The sequence below is a fragment of the Corylus avellana genome, chromosome ca4 (assembly GCF_901000735.1).
Source record: "Corylus avellana chromosome ca4, CavTom2PMs-1.0".
NCBI lineage: Eukaryota > Viridiplantae > Streptophyta > Magnoliopsida > Fagales > Betulaceae > Corylus > Corylus avellana.
Genome location: NC_081544.1, coordinates 21,429,060 through 21,450,715, shown reverse-complemented (window position 1 = coordinate 21,450,715; position 21,656 = coordinate 21,429,060). Strand labels below are relative to the sequence as shown.

The window sequence follows — 21,656 nt, the reverse complement described above, 5'->3', positions numbered from 1 at the left end:
TTCCTACCCAAGGGTTTCTTACTTTCAGATCTGCCTCTTACTGTCAAGGCCCCTGACGTTCCACTGTGTGCCTGCTTATCCTTCCTTCGATACTCATCGTTCGTTATTGCATTAGATACATCATCAAATTTAAGCGTATCTTTACCATACATTAAAGTAGTAGCAAGATGTTCATATGTATCCGGAAGCGAATTAATCAACACCACAGCTTTATCTTCATCATCAATTTTAACATCTAAATTTTGCAAATCAGCAAGTATTTTATTGAGATTATTCAAATGCTCTGGCATAGAAGTACCTTCAACATACCTGAAGCCGAAAAACTTCCTCTTCAAATAGAGCTTATTTTCGATGCCCTTGGTCATATACTTGTCCTCCAGCTTGTTCCACAACTCCTTTGCCATAGATTCCTTCATGACAAAATACTTCTGATCCTTTGCAAGATAGAGCCTGATTGTTCCACAAGCTTGACGATTAAGCTTTTTCCAATCTGCTTCTGACATCTCCTCTGGCTTGTCCTCCAGAGTCGCATCAAGTTCTTGTTGCGCCAAAACATCCATAACTTCGCATTGCCACATGCCGAAGTTATTTCGTCCATCAAACTTTTCAACATCGAATTTTGCATTCAAGACAACAGATCTCACCACAGGTGCAGGTCCACCAGATTTCGAAGTTAATTCCTCCGTCATCGTGGTATTCCAAATTTTTCAATAAAACACTAAATCACCCAAACAATTGCCTAGGTTGAAACCCAAAGCTTTGATACCAATTTGTAGTGCAAAAGGTCGCGAATCTCTCACACAATCAATCAAGCGGAACAAACGTGATATAATGTTTAAAGAAAAATAAACAACAATAACAACAAGAACACAAGATTTACGTGGTTCGGCAACTTGCCTACATCCACGGTGCAACAGTAGAGAGATTTCACTTATTCAAAAGGAGAGACACAAAAGAGTATTAAAACACTCACAAACCCAAATCCCCAAATACACCCAATTTCTCCTCACACTCAAAACAATACTGGTTCTTCCTAATTTCTGTAGAGCAATACAAATTTTTCAATCTCTTATAGAAAAAACCAGCACACTCTCTCGACTCCTTCCTTGCAGTAAAACCAATGGATATTTATAACCATATTGTACAAGAAGTCAAAAACAATGGCTTGCTCCTTTTGTTGACAAATGAAGAAATGATGAAGGAGATAATGTAGTTGCTTCTTTTGTTGACAAAAGGAATTACTAAAGAGTTAATGCAAACTCTTAAATGAAGAGACTTCATTGTTGGAGAAGGCTTCATACGGTGTAATTGGAGAAGAAGAGCATGACAAGTTTGACTAAGAGACAAAGTCTTTCCTTTTTGTCTACTATGAGCCAAATTTTCAAGAGAAGGCTTCATACGGTGTAATTGGAGAAGAAGAGCATGACAAGTTTGACTAAGAGACAAAGTCTTTCCTTTTTGTCTACTATGAGCCAATTTTTCAACAGGAACAGGTCGGAAACTCCCTATGGGCATCTGCCGGAAGAATCGCCAGCTCCTTACCCACTATCGCACGAGCACCGGCAGCAGACCCAGAGGGTGTCGACAGGACAGAACAGATATCCTTTCGAACACCTGCCGGAAAAGTCACCGGCTCCTTGCCCGATATCGCGCGATCACCGGCAGCAGGCCCATATGGAAACGACAGGACAGAACTGGTCGGAAACTCACTTCGAACTCCTACCGGAAGAATCGCCGGCTCCTTACCCAGAATACCCGGGGCTGGGTCGCACACCCGCGTCGACGCCGAGACTTGAGCAACAAGGCCGGTCGTCGTGGTGAACACCGTAGCATTACCGGCGTCCATGGCGCTATCCGTAGCCGCAGTCTCCTTCTTCGACCCCTCCACTAGCGGCAGAACCTTCAACGGCGCCTCTGCCGGCGACACAGATAGGATCGGCACCCCTGGTACCTTCATCGGCGCCTCTGCCGGCGACACAGAAAGGACCGGCGCCCCTTGTACCTTCATCGGCGCCACTGCCGGCGACACAGAAAGGACCGGCGCCCCTGGAACCTTCATCGGCGCCTCTGCCGTCGACACAGAAGGGACCGGCACCCCTGAACTCGTGAAATTCGAGAAAGGACGAAGTCCTTTGTTGGGCTCAAACGCACCCAAGTCCCCCTCCTTACCCGCAACCTTCCATCTATAATAGCTCAGAGCCTTGTTGGGTCCAGCTCCCACAACAACGGCCTTCTCCTTCAACTGGCCAGTCGGAGGATTGGGATGGGCCTTGGCCTGAATTAACATCTGACCACTCGACTGGACTTGGGCCGCCTGGGTTTTAGGCCCAGATAATCCAAACCCACAACTACAAGAGCAGCGTGCGTCACAACCTTCAAGACAGATCCTGATTTCCTCCTGAATCTTCAACAGTGATCTCTTCAGCTTTTCCTTCTCCCCTGCACACACGCAACCCTGCCCAGACGATCCTGAAGTATGGTCTTCGCAAATTTGCTCCTCGTAACTTGCAGGTTTCTTCTGCTGTACCCCACAGCTCGCACGACTGTTCACCTTGTACCATGTCGCCGGACCCTTCGCCGGAACAGCCTCCTGAACTTCATGACCAGCTTTAACATGGCAGTCAGCATGCAAGGATTTCCCAAACGAATTACTGGTCCCAGCTCCTAACAGCCATTTAGGAACTCTTGCAATCGGCTCAGCAAAGGACCCAAATGGCTCCTCTACCTGTTTCGATGACGAGAGCAATACCTCTGAAAAGCTTCTTCTTTGTTTCCCTGTCGCTGCCCTCCTTGCGTCCCCAACAAAAGGTTGAACAAAATCAATGGCAATGCACAGTTCCGACTGAAACTGATCCCAACCCTTCCTATGCCTGCCCTCTGGCACCATGACTCTTCCTCTCCTATCTCTACCATCATACTCCTCTAAAACCAGAAAACTCCCATGCCTATTGAAGCATTTCTGGGCTATGGTACGTGGGAAACTACGACTAGATTCATCCCTAAAGACCCTTGAATCCTCCACCATCTTCAGCTCATTGAAGATGTTCGCTAGCCAAACCGCATCTCTCCATTCCAGCCGTATCCAATGCGTCTTACCCCTGCATCACTCTTGTAGCTTCAGCACCGTATCTCCATCCTTTACCAACATCATAAATTCCTTAGACTCCACCGTCCAGGCCCTTGACAACCCCATTGGAACTCAGAACTCTCAAATAAAAATGGACCAAGCATATTGAGGTTGATTGTCATTTTATTCGAGATAAGATACTCAACGGAGATATATCTACACCATTCGTGAAGTATGAAGACCAATTAGCTATATGTTTACAAAATCCTTGTGTTGAAAGAGGTTAAAGTAGTTTTAAGCTGGGCTTATAAGACATATATATGCTCCAGCTTATGGGAGAGTGTTATAAGAGCTTCTTAGGGTTAAAAGAATATGTTGGAGACAGGAACATGTCGCAGGGGTATTTTAATCTTTGTATCGAATGTTACAATATATGTGTATGTGTTCATGCGCGCGTATTATGAGGTGAGAGAGGCTACATTCAAGTTATAGCCAGCTCTTCCTCTGTTTTCTTCCCATGCAAACCCTACAACAATGTTCCTATAGTTAATATTAGAAAAAATATTGAATTTCCTTCTTCTTTTTTTTTATTGAAACCCAGAAAATAATGTTGAAAAACATTTTTCAAAGCTCTATCAACGTGTCAGTTCTTTCATCTCAGTTCCTTCAAGACTTATGACTTGCTTGTAGGTGCAGATCAGATAGGTCCATGGTTGGGTATTCAAATGCTGACCAATGCAGATTTTGACCAAGTCAGGCTGTAGGAGCATGAACAGACAGAAATTTAGACAAGTCGGTGGTTCAACCGGTCTGGTCCAGTAATTAAAAACTTGTATGTGGCACATGAAGAACTTTTGTATGTTCCGCATCACATGATGAGTAAACATAATACCTTGCCATCTTAACAACACATTAAGAGCCTATTGGGCTTTGTGCCTGAAAATTAATCTTCTATTCATGGACAAAAGAATATAGAAATACAGCACAAAAATCATTTGAGAAAATTTCTTCAGAGAAAAGGAGAAACTACTTTTAGAGAACATTGTAATTTTTTTGAAGATTCCTTTTTATATTTTATGTTTAAGAAAAATAAACTGTTGAAATGGAGGTCCACATTGGTTGTGTTTGGTCATGAGTTATGTACTTGCTGGCTAAATCCATTAGCTTATGCTTTTGGGTCAGATGTGCTTAACATAGGATCAAAGAATGGTTTGTTGTTCTTGGATTCCATGTGCTTGGCCTATTTGGTTCTGGTTGTTGGGCTAAATTGAGCTGTTTCATTCTGTTAGTTTTTTTCCTGTTTTGTTGGGCCAGCACATTGGAGGCGGCAGTCCTGAAGGAAAGTTCCACACTGGTTGAGTACGTGCTTGGTTATGGGTTTATATACTTGTTGAGCTTTTCAACTACTAACTTAAGCTTTTGTTATGGATGCTTTAACATCAACTACTAGTAATAGATGATTTATTAAATATTTTTCCACTTTCTAAAAATGTGTTCCTGGAAACTGTTACTAAAAGCAGACCCAAAAAGACCTTTCAATAGAATATAATATCTTTTTTTTTGATAAGTAAGAATATAATATCAAAACAGAGAATGATATTGTTTTGAAAATATAATATTTTGATTACCAACCGTTGACCACCTTTTCCTCCATTGTGAAATAGCTAGTGCCTAGTGGAAATCTATCTTCGGATTTTTTCTATTAGCGTGGGTCATGCCCCTTCGAGTAAAGGTCTCTTCGCTTGTTGGGGAGGGCAGTTTAATAGTCCTAAAACTGAAGCAATATGGAAGATGATTCTATCCTGTGTAATGTGGTGTATCTGAAGAGAGAAATGATCGAAGCTTTGAAGACAGGGAGAGGACAGTGGTGGAATTAAAGTTCTTCTTCTTCAATACCCTAGACCACTAGAAGGCTGCCTATAATTGTTTTCATTAAAGGTCTTCTTCTTCAATACCCTATACCACTAGAAGACCCTATACCACTAGAAGGCTGCCTATAATTGTTTTCATATTTCTAGTTTTCATGACTTTTCTATCTTTTATCTTCTTTCTTTCTTTTTTGCTGGGTGTTTCTTTCGTATACTTCTTGTGTAATTGAGTACGCCCTTCAGCGTTTTAATGATTTTCTTTTAATTATCAAAAAAAAATATTTTGAGTATCACTGGACAGAACCCAATAGCATGATTATGCAAAAATTATCTTGTTTCAGCCAGAAAAACACAATAAATAAGCAACCTTGGAGAGGTTCCCCGACATAAAAAAAAATAAAAAAATAAAAATAAACAAGCTTTGAAAAGAACTACATTACCTCAACACCACCAATGCAGAAAAGTACAATCAGCACCCACATGAACCAAGACGACATAAAATAATATAGCAGCACCAGAAATGCAGATGCCATAATGACAAAAAATATAGCACCCTTTGCACTAATATCAAGGATTTCCTTCTCAAAGTCTTCTTTGTCTGTCCCAGAATTGGAAGATTCCTAGTCAATGAAAGAAAACACGATTCAATTCAGATTCTTCCCCATAACCACTACAACTATGCAATAATTCAAGAATTAAAGAAGACTTGGAGATAAGACAAAAGAGGGAAGAGAAATCGAGAAAAATAAATTTTGACAAAACATCTCAAAATAGCAAATAAATGTGAGCACAGGATTTTCTTTAGATTGACGGGTTCATCCATCTATCACACTCACTTCACTAATGAAATCATTATCCTTTATGAAGCATTGCACTCAGTTGAAGTGTTTTGAGTTGTAAAGTGTTTGGAGATGGTAGGACTACGTTCTAGTTCTATCAAGGTCAACATCACAGGGCAACGTCAAGCTATCAATTAATATCCTATCTCACAAGAGATCTAGAATACAAAATAGCAATTCACCACAGCTTGCCTAGAACAGCCAGGGACTAATAACAGCAAAAATGGGATTTGGTGTTTCTGTTTTTGGGGTCAGGGAGAAGGAAAGGCGTTGTGAAGGAAGAGAAAGAAGAAACCATTAGTTACTTATCTAAGAGAAAAGGGTTCAACATAAAAAAGAATATCTCATTACTGACTAGTGCATAAATTTCTCAACTAATTGGAGACTAAGACATTCTGCTCTATAATTCCATAAATTCTTAAAAGGTGTTAAATTTCTAATAAAAGCTTGAGCATTTGAAAGAGTATCAATGAAGAGATACTTACACATCATAACTATGCTGTATGAAAGAAAATGTTAGGAAATAAAGAAACAGGTCAATAAGATTGGTAGCTAATATCATGACATATAGAGGGAAGAGCGGACTCAAGAAGAAAGATAAAAATAAGTTGGCATAAGATGGTTCAATCAGATTCAAAGAATAATGATGCACTTAGGCAAAGGACCAACTTAATTCAAGTTAAAGGAGCAAAGAGTTTTGAGGGGTAAAGAAGCGTTGAGGAGTGTCCAAACATGAAAAAGGTAGAAGCAGGGAAGGACAAGATCACAAAAGTTAAAAAGAGAAAATGGCCTTAGATAGGCTGAACCGCTAAAAAGGATCCATGTAATTGACCATTAGCTGTTATTAATGCTTAGTTAAGAATACAAAAAGTGCTAGGTCAATCTATGATAACCAATCAAGAGACTATAACAGGGCTCATCTGCCGTCTTTCTACTAGATAAAATTAAAATCAGAGATCTTATTAGAAGGTGAAAATATAAAAGTAACAATCTTTTTTAATAAGGCGTAAACACTATCCTAATGCTGACCCACTGGACTACATTTTCAGCCAATAAACTCATATTTGTTAATCATCCACCTACTAGCATGATGCAGCCCCCAAAAGATCTATGGAGATAACGATGGTAATAGATAGAACAATGCCTAGCAACCAGTAAGGGAATGCCCATCAAGGGAGATACAAGCCAAATCTTAAAAACAACATAAAATCGGACCCGAGCTACCCATAATTTCTGTTTACAGTAGAATAAACTGATTCATATAGTGTGTCAGTGATAAGCATTAGAAAGACCATTATAAACAAGGTAACATATATCATAAAAGTTTGTAAGAGTATGGGGAGCAAGGGCAGTAAAAACTTCTTTCTCTTTTATCTGACACCAATTTTAGTGGACTTTGAACAGCAAGAAGCATGGATTTAAACTAAACTTTATATCAAGAGCCAAACAGTCATTTTGCATAACCACCAAGCTCCCTATAATGCAAATCAAGACAACTCTGTGAGACTGGAATTCAACTTTAAGTACACAAATATTAAGTTTAGTACAATGAATAGAGGGGGTTGAATGTCAAGACCTTTGGAGATAGTTCATTATAGCGCTCATCAGTTTGTTCAGAAGCAGTCAACTCTGACCAAAATGAAGCACATAAAATTGTTCCAACAGCCATCATCCATAAGAACACCACTGAGAAATCTACGACTGGGCGTTCTGGAGCATATAGTAGAAGTTCCACTGCAAGAGATAATTTACAATTAACCACGTATTACACCATAAGATAATAACAAACTTAATAATTGAAAATAATAATAGATAGATGAAAACATAGCTGGAAGCAAAGGTTTAATTAATAGATACACATGCACAGTCACATCAACAACTCTTGCTTATACATATTGCTAGCCAAGATATAGCGAAAGATAAGCTCAAATTTAAGTGCTCTCTCAACTTCTCTAGTGCCTGTACTCACTAGAAGAAGATGTAAACTATAAATACTTCCCCTGAGGCTGTAAAACCAACACTAACCTCTAAGCAGTTTCCAAGAATACATGGACTTCACCTCGTCTATTAGGTTATGTACTACTCAATCAAAACCATCAGACAGGAATATATATATATATAACACACGGGCACACATTCACCTGTGGGTAAGAGGAGAAAATAAATAAATAAATATGAAAGATTAACAAGTAATCCCTCCAATGATACTCCAACTGCCCATGAATTGTTTATTCCTAAACGAGTCATGAAGGGTTTAAAAACATACCTTCTCTCTACATTGGATAAAGAGTAGGGTCATAAATTAGTCTATTTATATAGAGTGTCTCTTTAAAAGGGAAGTCATCCTTTATTTTGAACAAGAAACCTTCATATCTTAATACATGTATGTAATTTATTCAGAGCTATTAAAGCAAAATCTACATTTTGAGGAATATGAGTCGAAACAATAACAAGAATATTTCTAGTAAAATGTCTTTCACATCCCTCAAGAGATAGTTCACTAATAGACTGAGAGATAAGTAATTTGACACACTCATATCTAGATCATGAATGTTTGGAATCCACAGTATCTACTACAAATATGAAAGGGAGAGAAAGCACTAGTACAAATTACATGAGAAATTACAATTTCTACCATTCATCATGTTTACCTTTCTTCTAAAATGAGATACAAGAGGCAGAAAATAAATTGAACCTTTATATTTATTTTTGAAATAAGTTTCAAATAAAACAAGATGTCCTCGCCCCTCGGACCTTGCTTCTTTTAAAGATACTAGCAGTCCATGTGAACAACTGGTACACATGCATAAATCAATATAACAAAGTTTGACAGAAATAAAAAATTCAGAGCCTCACCTTTCTGTCCATCTGCCATAGATTTGTTAAGAGCTTCTCCTCCTGACTTTGAAATCATCACAACAGGAATCGATACATTTTGAGCAGTGTCATTTTCAGAACAGACCATCTTGTAAAGATCTGAAATGATGGCAAACATGACAGGAATATCGTATTAAAGAAAATGAAAAACAAAACATGAAAGTCATTGACCAAACTGTCCAATTCTCTGTTTCAGCATATCATGGTATGAAGCAACATCTTCAGGATTAAAATAAAACAAAAAACAAAAGGTCAAAAAAAGAAAAAAGAAAGAAAATACAGACAGTTTTGTATAAGTTTCTTTCAGAGATGTCAAAAATGGCATTTGAAGACAAGTGAAACGTTACTAAAACCCAAGCCCAACTAATTTTCTTATTTAGCCAACATGAAAGCCTTTTTGCACACATATTAATCAAAATAACATTAAGTTTCATGAAGACATTAAATTAAAGAAAAATAGTAGCTATAATTTGGAAAGGTTTCAATTTTGAACCAAAGTTTGTTCTAATTGCAATAATTAACAACCTAAGTCTTCCCTAAAGATTCAAGCAGACAACACAGTTTACAGAAAATTTTTTTAAAAAAAAAACCATCCACTTGTTCTGAAGGTTTAATTTGTGTGACCAACTCAATAATTTATGAGGGTTCCAGCCGTGGTAAAGGCATGAGGGTGTAGGGTTCCTTCGGTGGGACTTTGGGTTTGCTTTGTCGGTTTTTGGGTTTTTCTTTGTCTTTTTGCTTTTGTTTTTCTGGTTGGTGTCCTTGTGTATACTTCCAGTGTACTTACATATAGACACTAACATATTGATTTCAAAATATATATATATATATACATACACACACACACACACACTAACATATCAACATTTAGTAATTAGTATTTAATATGTTAGCATATTGACTAACTATTTAATATGTTAGTATATTGACTAACTAGTTAATAGTATACTTCATATACACTAACATATTTACATATAGTGCAATATGTTATATTGTTATATCACTAACATATTAAGTATTAACAGAACGTATAGTTAGAATAGCTAATACACACTAACATATTAACATTTAGTAATTAGTATACTAACTATTTAATAGGTTAGTATATTGACCAACTATTTTATGGTAAACTTTAAATACAAATTAAACAAATTACTAAAATTATAATTCAAAATTAATTACTAGTAATTGTGAAAAAAATATATAAATTACTATAATTATACTGCAAAATTAAATAATAATAATAATAATAATAATTACTAGTAATTGGGGCTGTTGGGTACAAAAGCACAAAAGATTGGGAAATAAATTTTGGACTTCTATTTTAAGCCACTTCAGTCAGGACATGCAAGACAGCTAAAAAGTACAAGTAGCTGCTGCTAAAAGTTTCGACAAACATCAGAATACAAACGGGAAATTTTCTATATTTTAAACTTAAAAAATTTGTACTTGAAAAACCACTGATGTTGTGAAATCTCGTGTTGGATCAAAGTTGTTAACAAATAAGATTGTGGATTACTACTGACATGTACAAGTGCATTTAAATCCCAACCTTCTTTGTCATTTATAACCACCAAGGCTGCAGCACCTTCTGACTGTGCAACTTCAGCCTTTGTCGTGAAGTCACAATCACCACGTACAGACAAGAGAATAGATCCAGATAGCTGGAAAAGCAGAAAAAGACCGTCCTCAACTTGATGCTTTAGAAAATTAATAATGGCCACAATTGATATTACCACTTTCACAAAACAATAATGCTTTACTAATTGTTCACTATAACATCATCTCAATAGTTCGGACTTTTCCTAAATTTTTGAAAGCTTGCAAGATTTTCCCAAAATTGAAAAGCTTTTAGATGGTACATATTCATCAACTAACACTCTAGAGGAATAATAAGATTCCTACGGAAAAGGCTTGAGTATTCAAATTCAAATATTTTTCATGACTAAGAGCTGAGAAGATTATACAATTTTAACCAAGGAAAACCAATGCAATACCTTTGAAGAAGAACTGGAACAGCAGTTTAAGGGATTTGAAAACACAACAGGCAGCCTTGGAGCGTTTTCAGCAAGAGAAGGCAATAAAGCCCCAAATCTTGCATTTAACCCAACTAAAGTCTTGCCTTCAGCGCGCCCCACCCAGTTCTTGATCTTGACCTGAAATTTTAAATGCAGTAAAGAGACCAAGTCAGCTTATTTTCCATACTGAGGATTGAAAAAATAAAAAATAAAAAATAGGCTCAAAAACACTTATAACAAGATTTGAAACATTTCTGGGATTATATAGAAAACATCTAATCCAGGGATTATAACAAAAACGTCCAACTAGAGAGAGGAATGCTTGGAATTTTTTTTTTTTTGTGGATAGGTAGGAATGCTCGTACTTTTGATGGCCATGAAGTACCGATGTTGGAGTTCAGGCTTCTGGTTTTGGGATCACTTTATGCTTGGATGCACACAACCAATTGCTTCTCTTTTTTAATGTGTATTGGATTCTAGGAGCTACATTTATCCAATTTGTTATATATGTCTCCTCTATCGAATTTGTTATATATGTCTCCATTTTCAAATGCCTATTATATACCTAAGCACTTGGATTGCTCCCCTTTCCTGCATTTTCTAATAACATTACCATATCAAAAAACTCGTCATCCTACATCATGGTTCTATCAATCTTTCTACAGATAAAAGAGAAATTTTATTCGAGTCAAAATAAAATGGGTGTAGTCCAACAGCAAAAGAAATATAAAGAAATTAAGCAAGAACTAGAAGCCTAGAGCTTCAATGCAAAACCTTATTTAATCTGCTATAGTTGCATCTCACTGCCACGCATAATAATTCAGGCAATAAAAGTCTCAAGAGCATGTCTCCATGCCAGACATCATGCCAAAAGCAAATGAAGCAATCATCCTGAATCCCTGATATTAGACCCAACACATTCCTAGAACACCACCCAATTGCTGCTAATATGCTTCTGTAAACTACCTCTATAAGCAAACTTAACTACAACCCCTTACTGTTTACCCAAACAAGCGTTTCAAGACACTACAACTTGTAGCCCATCAAAACTACTTCTCATGAAGCAAACCGGATTTCAATGTATCTTGATGAATGATTAAAAGTACGAAAAAATGCAAAATCAGTCCATGTGGTTTACTTAATTTACAATTAGCTCCCTGTAGTATTAAAATGAACTCAAAGGTTCCTAAGGTATAACCAAAAAAACAATTTACTTAATACGGTTAAATTCCGTACACTAATTTAACAAATTTCATTAGTGTGACACTTACTTAAATAGGACATGTGTCGCAATTTTATTGGTTTTAACGTTTCACGCTATCGAAATTTGTTATGTCCATGGACGAAATTCAGCGATAAGGACCAAATTATTTTTTTGGCATACCTCATGAACCTCTAAGTTTATTTTGATAGCATAGAGAGCTAATTGCAAATAAGGTAAACCACATGGACTGATTTTGCATTTTTTCCCTTAAAAGTACTATCTTCTACTTTAAATGACAAATACTTTTCCGAAATTTGAAATTAGACCTACCTCAATTTTACACAAATCTTTCTTTTTTTTATAAGAAAATTTAAGAATTGACACTAACAATCAGCAAGTCCCATAAACCTAAATTTACCAGACAAAGAATGTAGAACTTCCAGAGCATATAGCGCTTCAGGAACCCACTTTCCAAATTGATTTTCAACTTCAACATCTAGCACTTCTTCAACAGCACTATTGGAAAGCATTTAACTAAATTCAAAGCAACACAAGAATGCCCTTCAGAATTCTTCAATGCAAATACTTAAACATAGCTTCTATTAGAATAAGCAGCATTTACCCACAACCTAGAAATCAGAATCTGTCTCCTCAATCTAGCTATCGACTAACCAATTGTTTCCAACATTTGGTTCATTCTATTCTCAACATCACAGAAGAAGAGACTCTAGTTCGTTTCTTACAATTCTAATGAATTAATCAACATGTTATGTGTGCATCACTTTGGAGCCACTTTATGTTAGAATATTAATTAAAAAATTAAGTTCACTATTTTCCATCAGTTTAAGTTTTTGAGAAGGTGGAGATTTAACACAGTTCTAGAGCAAAAGTATTGAGTTCAAACCTTAACTCTACAGTTTACCGTCATATCAGTTAAATATTTCACGTGTTAGGTCTCATTTGAGCACACACTTAAAGGAGAATATTAAAATACTAATTAAATGATTAAATGAGAAAAATACTAATTAAATAATTAAATTCTCATTTTCCTATGAGCTTAACCTTTTGGGGTAGGTGGGGTAGGTGGTGATTTAACACTTTAATCCCCACACGCATTTGGCAACCATATAGTATTTTTCCCTTATGATTTGAGAAAATACTAATCTCCATTATTCTTGCTGGTTTTATCTGTATCCAACCCCACAATGAGCAACCATGAGCACCAAAAGTGAAGCTCTAATCCACACGTCCAGCCAAAAAGGCATAGAAGAAATTACACAAAATAGTCTTCCAGTCATCATATCTAGCGATCACAATACCAAATGTGTAGCCACATACTACAATAGCCCATGAGGCATGTTATAGATGAAAAGTCATTTAGGAAAACAGAGTAGAATTGAGCATGACGGCGTCAGAGAGTTCTCCACCGACATAGCCAAAATGCGTTTTGTTTGGCGTTCATATGAAGATCGTGTGATTCGATCCAACAACCTATTTATAATGCTACCCACAAACAAAATGTTAAAATTATAATCATTCATCAAATGCAAGATATAATTGCAAAATAATGCACATACAAAACCGAATAGAAACCACAATCTTTTGATTAAAACTAAGAAATGAGGGAGGGGGAGGAGAGGGGAATTTGATAAAATCACCAATTCGAAGGGATTGTCGCAAGACGGAGGCTGGGGTCCATCATCGTCGTCCTGTTTGACATCGCCAGCACCCACAAATGAGAGACCAACTAGAAGGAAGAGAATCAGAGCCGCCAAAACGCGGGGATTGGGCCAAGAAGAAGAAAACGCCATGGCCATGGCCACCCGAAAGAAATGAGCTTCGACTAGGATTCAGATGGGAGAGAGAAAGAGAAAGAGAATTATTTGATATTTTCTTCGCCTTTTTCCTCTCGTTTAGCTCTGTTGGAGGCCACGGTTCTCCCTTCCCCGCATCGACGCAAAACAAAACTCGTGTCGTAAAGAGATCAACGAGACCGGTAGGCTGACAGGGTGACGTTTCAGTAAAAGGTAGGTAGATTCGTTTGTTAAAAAACACAAAAACACAAACGATAAATTCCTTTTCTTTTCTTTTTTTCTTAAAATAAAAATATCAACAGACAATTAAAAATATTATTAAAAAAAAAAAATCAAATCGTTTTCACGTTTACGTCGAATTAGAACAATTTTCCAAACCGACAAAAAAATACATAAATAAACATCAAAAAACACGTTGACAAATATAGCGGTGTCTCCGGGACACGAGAGAGGTTTTTTCAAGCAAAACCCGTAGCCGTCGGTAACCTTGTATTTTTTTTTTTTTTTTTTTTTTTGAGAAATTTTTAATATTTTTAATTGTCTGTTGATATTTTTATTTTAAGGAGGAGTGCGTCTTCACCATCAACCTTGTATTTGATGGTGAAGAAATGCGTCTTCTTTTACTGCAAGTATAGGACTGCTCACACCCTATTTTGTTTTCCCCCGGCCAGGGCGTCAGTCAATGTTCTTTTTATTGGTTGAATTGGACCGAAAAAGGAAAATGGATCAGTCAAATAACACTTATGACTTATCCATTTTCTATTTTTGGCTAAAAATAGCTTATGGAAAATCAAAACACTACCTCCATAAAAGCTTGTGTAAAACGACAATGCAAAATGCATGTGTTTTTATCCGAATTTGGCTTTAAAAAGGCTATAAAAAGGGTGTTGTAGTTTTTTTAGTTCTAAGTTGTTTATAAGAAAGAGAAGAGAAAATAAAGCTAAATCTAGACCATTGAAAAAATTATAACACATTTGTATCTATTTTGCTCTCTCTCTCTCTCCCTCTTTCTTTGACTTTTTTCTTTTCTTCCTCTCTCTCATTTCTCACTTTTTCTATGGAAGGAAGCGAAGGCCCAAGGCAAAGAACGGAAGAACCGAAGTTGCGATCATGGACAACTTGAAAGGGGAGATTCTGATCAAGAGGCTCAAGGGAAAGCAAGCAAACAAGTGGAAATTGAAAGGGGGCAGCTTGTGTTAGAGTATATGTAGACTTGTCCCACATTGCTCAAGTGTGGAGAGATTTTAGTAATTGGTTTATATAAATAAGCCCTTGTTTGTCCCACATTGTTAAGGAATTAAACTCATTTCTCATGTCTTCTCTATAAATAGAAAGCACTCTTATTTATTCAAATCATTCAATAAAAGCAAAATATAGCTTATAAGGCTTTAATGTGTAAATAAAGGCATATTGCCAACCTTAATCTTGTGTCTATTTATCTTTTACTATTCTGCTTTATATTTCTGCATTATGAAATTTGAAATGGTAGCAAAAAGGAAGAGAGGGGAGATTGAGAAAAGAGAAAAGAGGGCTCCTTCATTTGACTTTGGGTCCCCTTGTTGCACATGCTTAATTTAAAAAAAAAATAATAATAATAAAAAAAAAATTAAAAGATGCCAACAAAAGAGGTCAAAATTGACCACAAAATAGCCTAAAGTTGCCCATATTGTTTTGGCCGTTTAATTGGCCTAGTTTATTTTTCTTGACTCTTTGTTGGCCCATTATTTGTATTTTGGCCTTTGTGGTATTATTTCAAACCTAAGCCCATTTTAGCCTATAGTTTGCTTTTATATTTGGCTCATAGTTGCCCTCATGTATTTTAGCATTTGTGGTAATGTTTAAAACCCAGGTCCGGTCTTTGTGGTATTAATAAGTAAAACCCAGGCTCATTCAGGGGCGGAACTAGGATTTTTGGATTGGGAGGACGGACTTATATAATACATAAATATATAGATATATATAGTCTTTCTTTATAGGTGTGTATTTATGCTAAATAAAAACTAAGAACTCTTAAATTTAATTTCATATTAAATTATACGACATTACAAAAGTTGCATGTCTATAGAATCATCGTAGAAAATATCAATAGAACTTTCTTTTGCTATAGACATGTACAAAAAAAATCCAAAAAAAAAGAACATAGTTTCTCCTTCAAATTATGCTCGACGACGATTGCTAATGGAATAAAATTCATCCATTATCATCTCTGAAGTGAAATTCTTAGCAATTTCTTTCTCAATATATACTACCAAATGGTCTGCAAGAAACTCATCTTCCATTCTAGTACGCAATCTAGTCTTTATAAGTTTCATGGCAGAAAAAGCTCGCTCTGTAGTCGCAGTAGAAACAGCGAGAGTCAACACTGGGCAAATCAATCTGTCAATCAAAAGATAGATCTTTGATTTTTCTGAAATTGCCAATCCTCTGCATAACTCAGATAATGTAGACATATTTTGAAAATCTTGATGCTTTGGCACATCAAGCTTATAATGTTGCAACTGAAATTTCAAACAAATTTTTTCTTGCTCGGTGAAATCTCGAGGATAAAACTTCTCAGCCAACTTACATATATCATCAATCTTAAATGATTTGTATGCATCTTTAGGGCTTAAAGCGACGCTAAGAATGAGAAGTTCCACAGCTTGCTCATTAAAACTATTTTTCAATTCTTGTAACTGGAAGTTTATTGCAGCAGTAAATATATCAACTCTAAAATGATGCTCCATTGTTGTCGAAGACCCTTCATCTTGACGACGAGATCTACCTCGAACTCTAGTGTAATGAGCATTCATATTAGGAATATCCGTATCATTTTCTTCACAAAATGATTTAGCAGTTGCAAGCAAAGGCTCCCACCCATCATCTCTCATCTTTTGAATGAGTGATTGTGTAGTTGAAACTTGACTCATGGCATTTAAAATGTCTAGTGACTTTTGTTGCAGAGTTTGGCAAAGCATATTCATGAGTCCCATAATTTCTTTCATCAAATACAATATCAAAATAAATTCAAATGATGTTAATATCATGTAAGCCGTTTCAACATCACCACGTTGAGAATAATTAGCTCCCTCATTTGAGGTCTTGTTGATAACTGAACAAGTTGCACCAAACATTCTTATCATATTACAAATAGATTGATAATGAGATGACCATCGAGTATCTTCAGGTCGTTGCAAAGTGCCAATTTGGTTTACCCCCTTTCAGTCTCAATTGCATTAGAATTTAGAAGCAACCAAATTTTCAATTTCAACAGCTTGAATAGATTGCAAGTCATCATGATGTTTAGAAGAACCCCCAACAATATTAATAATTGAAGCCAACTAGATAAAGAATTGATGAATATGCTTGGCTTCTCTAGATGCTGCAACTAAAGCTAATTGTAGTTTATGAGCCATGCAATGCACATAATATGCATAGGGACAATCTCTAACAAATAAAGCTTGTAACCAATTTCATTCACCATGCATATTACTAGCTCCATCATATCCATGGCCTCAGGGACGAAGCCAGGTTCTATGATGGGCAAGGGCCGAGGTATAATTTTTTTTTTTTTATTTTTTTTTTTTTATAACTTAAATGAAAAATATATTAAAATATAAAATTTGGTCAAATCGTATACAAATGAGAAATATATTAAAATTGAAGATCAAATTAATATATAAAAACAAAATTGCATCAACTCAGTTTTAACAAAAAAAACAAACAAGAGAAAAGATACGTAAGTATTTGTTTCATAATAGATTTCAAATTTCAGCTCAAACACCTATCAAAATGGAACTTTTCATTTTTCCATATCACAAAAATCATCTATGATTGAATCTGTACTAAATATCGCAGCAATTTCTCTTTCGATGTACAACATCAGAGAATCTGTCAGAAACTCATCTTCAATTTTGTTGCGAAGTCTAGTTTTGACAATATTCATAGCTGAAAATGCTCGTTCTGTAGTTGCAGTAAAAACGGAAAAAGTAAGCACAAGTACAACAACTCGAAAAACAAGTTGGTGGATAGCTAATTTTCCGATTCTAACCAACCATTGGCACAATTCAGAAATATTTGACAATCCTTGAAAACTTGAATGTTGAACTACATTATGCTCATAATGGTGAAGTTCTAATTTCAACCGTTCTTTTTCGAGATCGGTAAAGTCTTGTGGATTAAACTTGTTTACCAACTGACAAATACCATCAATTCTAAAAGATTCACGGGCAACTTGAGGATCAAAAGCTGAGGCAAGAATAAGCAACTCTACTGCATGCTCACTGAACCAGCGATTTAAATCTTACAACTGAGAATCTATTGCAGCACAAAAAATATCCACTCGATAATGTTGCTCAATTGTAGAGTCGGCCTGTTGGTGGCGAGCACGACCTCGTTTCTCAACATAACGAACATTCGTATCTGGAACATCTATGTTGCTATGTTGCGTTTCTTGCAAAATGATTTCACAATGTCAAGTAAAACATCACATTTATCATCTCTATATTGTTGGATAAGTGTTTTAGTAGATGAAACAAGCTGCATGGCACTTAAAATATCTTGAGATTTGGATTACAATGCTTGACATAGTTGATCGGTAATCTACATAATTTCTTTTATGAGATGTAAGATGAATACAAATTCAAATGAAGTCATTACTTGATGAACTGAATCTGCTTCTGCTCGTTGGGAAGAAGTAGTTCCCATATCAATGAGTTTAACAAGAACTTCACAAGCTGGACAAAAATTTTTGATCAAGCTAGAAACTGATCTCAAGTGAGATCCAACGAGTATCTCCAGCCCGTGGTAAAGTACTAATTTGATTAAGTCCCCTTTCAGTCTCAATCTTACCAATTTCAATTAAGTAAGCAAATTTAGCAGCTTGGGCAACTCGTAAATCTTCAAATCGATTGCATGATGCACAAACAATATTGACAATAGAACTCAAATTAGTAAAAAATTGATGAACTGGAATAACTTCTTTTAATGCCGTCACTAATGCCAATTGCAAACGATGTGCGAAACAATGAATGTAGTAGGCATATGAACAATCATTTGAAATCAAAGCTTGCAACCTTTTCCACCCACCTTGCATGTTACTTGCATCGTCATATCCCTGCCCTCTAATGTTTTGAATGTCTAGCATATGTTTAGCCAATACAAAATATATACATTTTTTTTAGGGTTAATGCCACAGTATCAAAGACATGAACAAGCCCAAAAAAAGGTTCTCGCACGAAGCCATCTTTGTCAACAAATCTTAAAACTATAGTCATTTGCTCCTTCATTGACTCATCACGAGCTTCATCAACAACTATGCAAAACTTTGCATAACCAATTTCATCACGAATTGCCTTTTTCACTTTGGTTGAAGAAACATGTAAAATTTCTTTATGTATCATTGATGATGTGTAAGAGGCATTTTTTGGAGCATTAGTTATCACTTCAACAATCTTTTCATTATATCATTGGTCAAGTTTCTTTTGAGCCAATTAATAACACTTATTGTCAATTACAAGAATGTAAAAAAAAAAAAACCACTTAACCTTAACAAACTTGACCACTTTTATGAAAAAAAAAAAAAAAAAAAAAAATCACCCATTCCACTCTTCACTCACTCCAAGTCTCCAACAAGGCAATACCTTATGTTGCCCAACAGCCCATGTGTCCACACCACCAGCTCCCAATCTCCCTAAAAAGTCTAAAAAGCCAAACTAATCTATAACGAGTAAATTGGTAATTCCCCTTTCTCTTTTCTCTTTATTCCTCTTTTTTTTTTTTTTTTTTCACTTTCTCTTGCAGGTGCTGTAACATCCCCAGCCCATTAAGGCTGAGTTTGCCACTTTTCTTCTTTTACAACAAAAGTTCTTGCAAAGATCTATAAGGTCTATCAGAGTACTTGATTTTAAAGGATACAAAAAATGTATAAAACATTATTCAAGAGATTTTATTACAAGCGAAATTAGAAAACATTAAACTTTAGTTGCGGAATATCATATCATTACAATAACTTATATGAAAAGACTTTGAAAATTAATAATTATTCCCACCCCATTCCGGCCTCCTATTCCAGCATCCTTTCTACCTGAAAACAAGAAATAAAACTGAATGAGCCCAAAGGGGGCCCAGCAAGTAAAATCCACAACCATAAATAGTTTTACTCCTTGTTCTCAGTTTTGAAAATCATTTTCGCAAATAAATATAATTCTAACCATAATAATATCTGTATGTACGGTTGCATCTCCCGTAACATATACATACTATTACATCTAGTAATAGATCATCGTTGTATATCATCTTTATAAATCATCATCATAATGCATTATTATAAATAATCTCTGTAAATCATCATAGCATATCATCGTTGAAAATATAGTATCATTTTCTCATAATAAGGCCCATGTACACTATTACCCCTGTGCACGAGGGTTGCGGGTCCTGTGACCATGGCACTGAACTGTGGCCACAGCCATGCCCGACCGTCAATTAACTCTTTCTTGGTGCACTCAACGGTCTAGTTGATGGAATACCACCTTCTGGCATAGCCTCCTTCAGTGGTTTCGCCTCCATCCGAGTATCGGTACCGAACTCTCATCTTATCTTATCTTGGGGCCAAAAATACTCTCCTCCATACATGTGCCCTCATTTCATAAACATTTATCTCATCTCTTGTACTTTTCTTTGTACTTCTTTTGATGCATCTTAGGGCAACATGTAGGAGGGTTTATCATCTTTTTTTCTTTCTTATAATCATCATCATTTCTCAACTTTCTTTTCTTAAAATGGAAACTTTTCCAAATATAAACTTGTTGTGCTTAAAAAGCATTTAAAGAAATATAAACTTTCTAAATAATTCTTTTAGAAATCCTTCATGCATGCAACATATCTCCATGACAGGTAAATAAAATAATCATTTACAGTTTGATACAAGAATATATAAATAGCATGACATGAAGTAATTTTAGAAGGGGTAGTGAATTTACTTACCTCTAGACTGAAGCTATGAGCAGTCTTTAAATTGCTAATTAATCATCTTGAAAAAATATCTTGTTGTTCCACTCTGTTTATTCACAACTAAATTAATAACAATTCACGAGAATCAATTAACTCCAGTCTACTCCTTTAGGGAAGTTAACCCATTAAAATAGAGAATCAACTCCCACTACTAATTCAAAATTCTCAAGAGTGAAACCACCCAATATCATCATGATTAAATCAAAAAGGTTCTCATCTAAGGCCTATTACTCAACTTAAAATCAAATACCCATAGCTAAAGGAAGAAGAATTTTACCTTTGAAGAACCTATCTTTGTTATTCTGCGAATTTCTCTTTTGGTCATCCTTTAAATCTCTGTTTCTCCCCCCTCAGCATCTCACCCGCTTTGTTTTTCTCATGCTACTTTGTCCATCTCTCACTCTATTGCAACATTCTTTCTCCCTCTGTCTTCTCCTTTTTACATCCGTAAAACTCCCTCTCTCTATCTTATTGTTTCTTCTTCTCCGTTAAGTAATAAGAAATGGGAGTAGGTGAAGTCAAAGAAAAATTAAAAGAAAAGTTCAAAAGCCGTGTGGTAAAAGAAGGAAGGAAGAAAAATGGAAGGAGTAATGAGTGGTAGTATTGTGGAAAGTGGGGGAAGAGAGGGGTTGGTCGTTGGTGTGCTGGTGGAAAATAAGAAAGGAAGATAAGAAAGTGGGTGGGGGCCTCATGGAAAAAGAGAGGGGAGTGTGGAAAAAGAGGAATAAATAAAGGAAAAGAAAGAAAATGGTGTGAATTATTGAAGGGTTCCGGTCCTATATAATAAGAGATGAACATTATTAACAACACTTTGGGCCCACTCCTTATTAAAATTATATCTAATCTCATCTAACCATTCTCACACCATTCTTCATTTGCTAACACCAAATCAACTATCCCTCAAAGCTAACTTTCCTTCAAATGTATAATATGTATCATTATATCATCATATCTCTTAAAGTCACCAACTAAATTA

The 21,656-nt window shown here is 35.9% G+C and overlaps 2 protein-coding genes and 1 long non-coding RNA gene across 3 annotated transcripts in view; all 3 read right to left on the bottom strand.

Annotated features, from left to right (window-relative positions):
- The window catches only part of LOC132176992 (signal peptide peptidase-like 3), a 31,582-nt gene extending 17,695 nt beyond the window's left edge, over positions 1–13,887 (bottom strand). Inside the window, exons 1-6 of the mRNA XM_059589165.1 lie at positions 13,532–13,887; positions 10,649–10,807; positions 10,204–10,315; positions 8,631–8,750; positions 7,351–7,508; positions 5,376–5,555 (exon numbers count right to left, since the gene is read on the bottom strand). Coding sequence (XP_059445148.1) covers positions 5,376–5,555; positions 7,351–7,508; positions 8,631–8,750; positions 10,204–10,315; positions 10,649–10,807; positions 13,532–13,690 — 888 coding nt within the window. The 5' untranslated portion in view covers positions 13,691–13,887. The remainder of the gene's footprint in view (positions 1–5,375; positions 5,556–7,350; positions 7,509–8,630; positions 8,751–10,203; positions 10,316–10,648; positions 10,808–13,531) is intronic.
- A 1,956-nt stretch (positions 13,888–15,843) lies between these two features.
- LOC132178215 (uncharacterized) lies at positions 15,844–16,557 on the bottom strand. The gene has a single exon (XM_059590663.1). The coding sequence runs from the start codon at positions 16,555–16,557 to the stop codon at positions 15,844–15,846; it is 714 nt and encodes a 237-aa protein (XP_059446646.1).
- Positions 16,558–19,616: 3,059 nt separating this feature from the next.
- LOC132180069 (uncharacterized) lies at positions 19,617–21,094 on the bottom strand. Its single transcript, XR_009440012.1, has 3 exons — positions 20,958–21,094; positions 20,654–20,726; positions 19,617–19,751 (listed from the first exon to the last, which is right to left on the bottom strand). It is a non-coding gene; the product is annotated as an uncharacterized LOC132180069 (long non-coding RNA).
- Between the last annotated feature and the right edge of the window lie 562 nt (positions 21,095–21,656).

What these genes read in the sequence shown, in the direction of transcription:
- LOC132178215 (XM_059590663.1), bottom strand. Translation starts at nt 16,557, where the DNA reads ATGAGAGATGATGGGTGGGAGCCTTTGCTTGCAACTGCTAAATCATTT.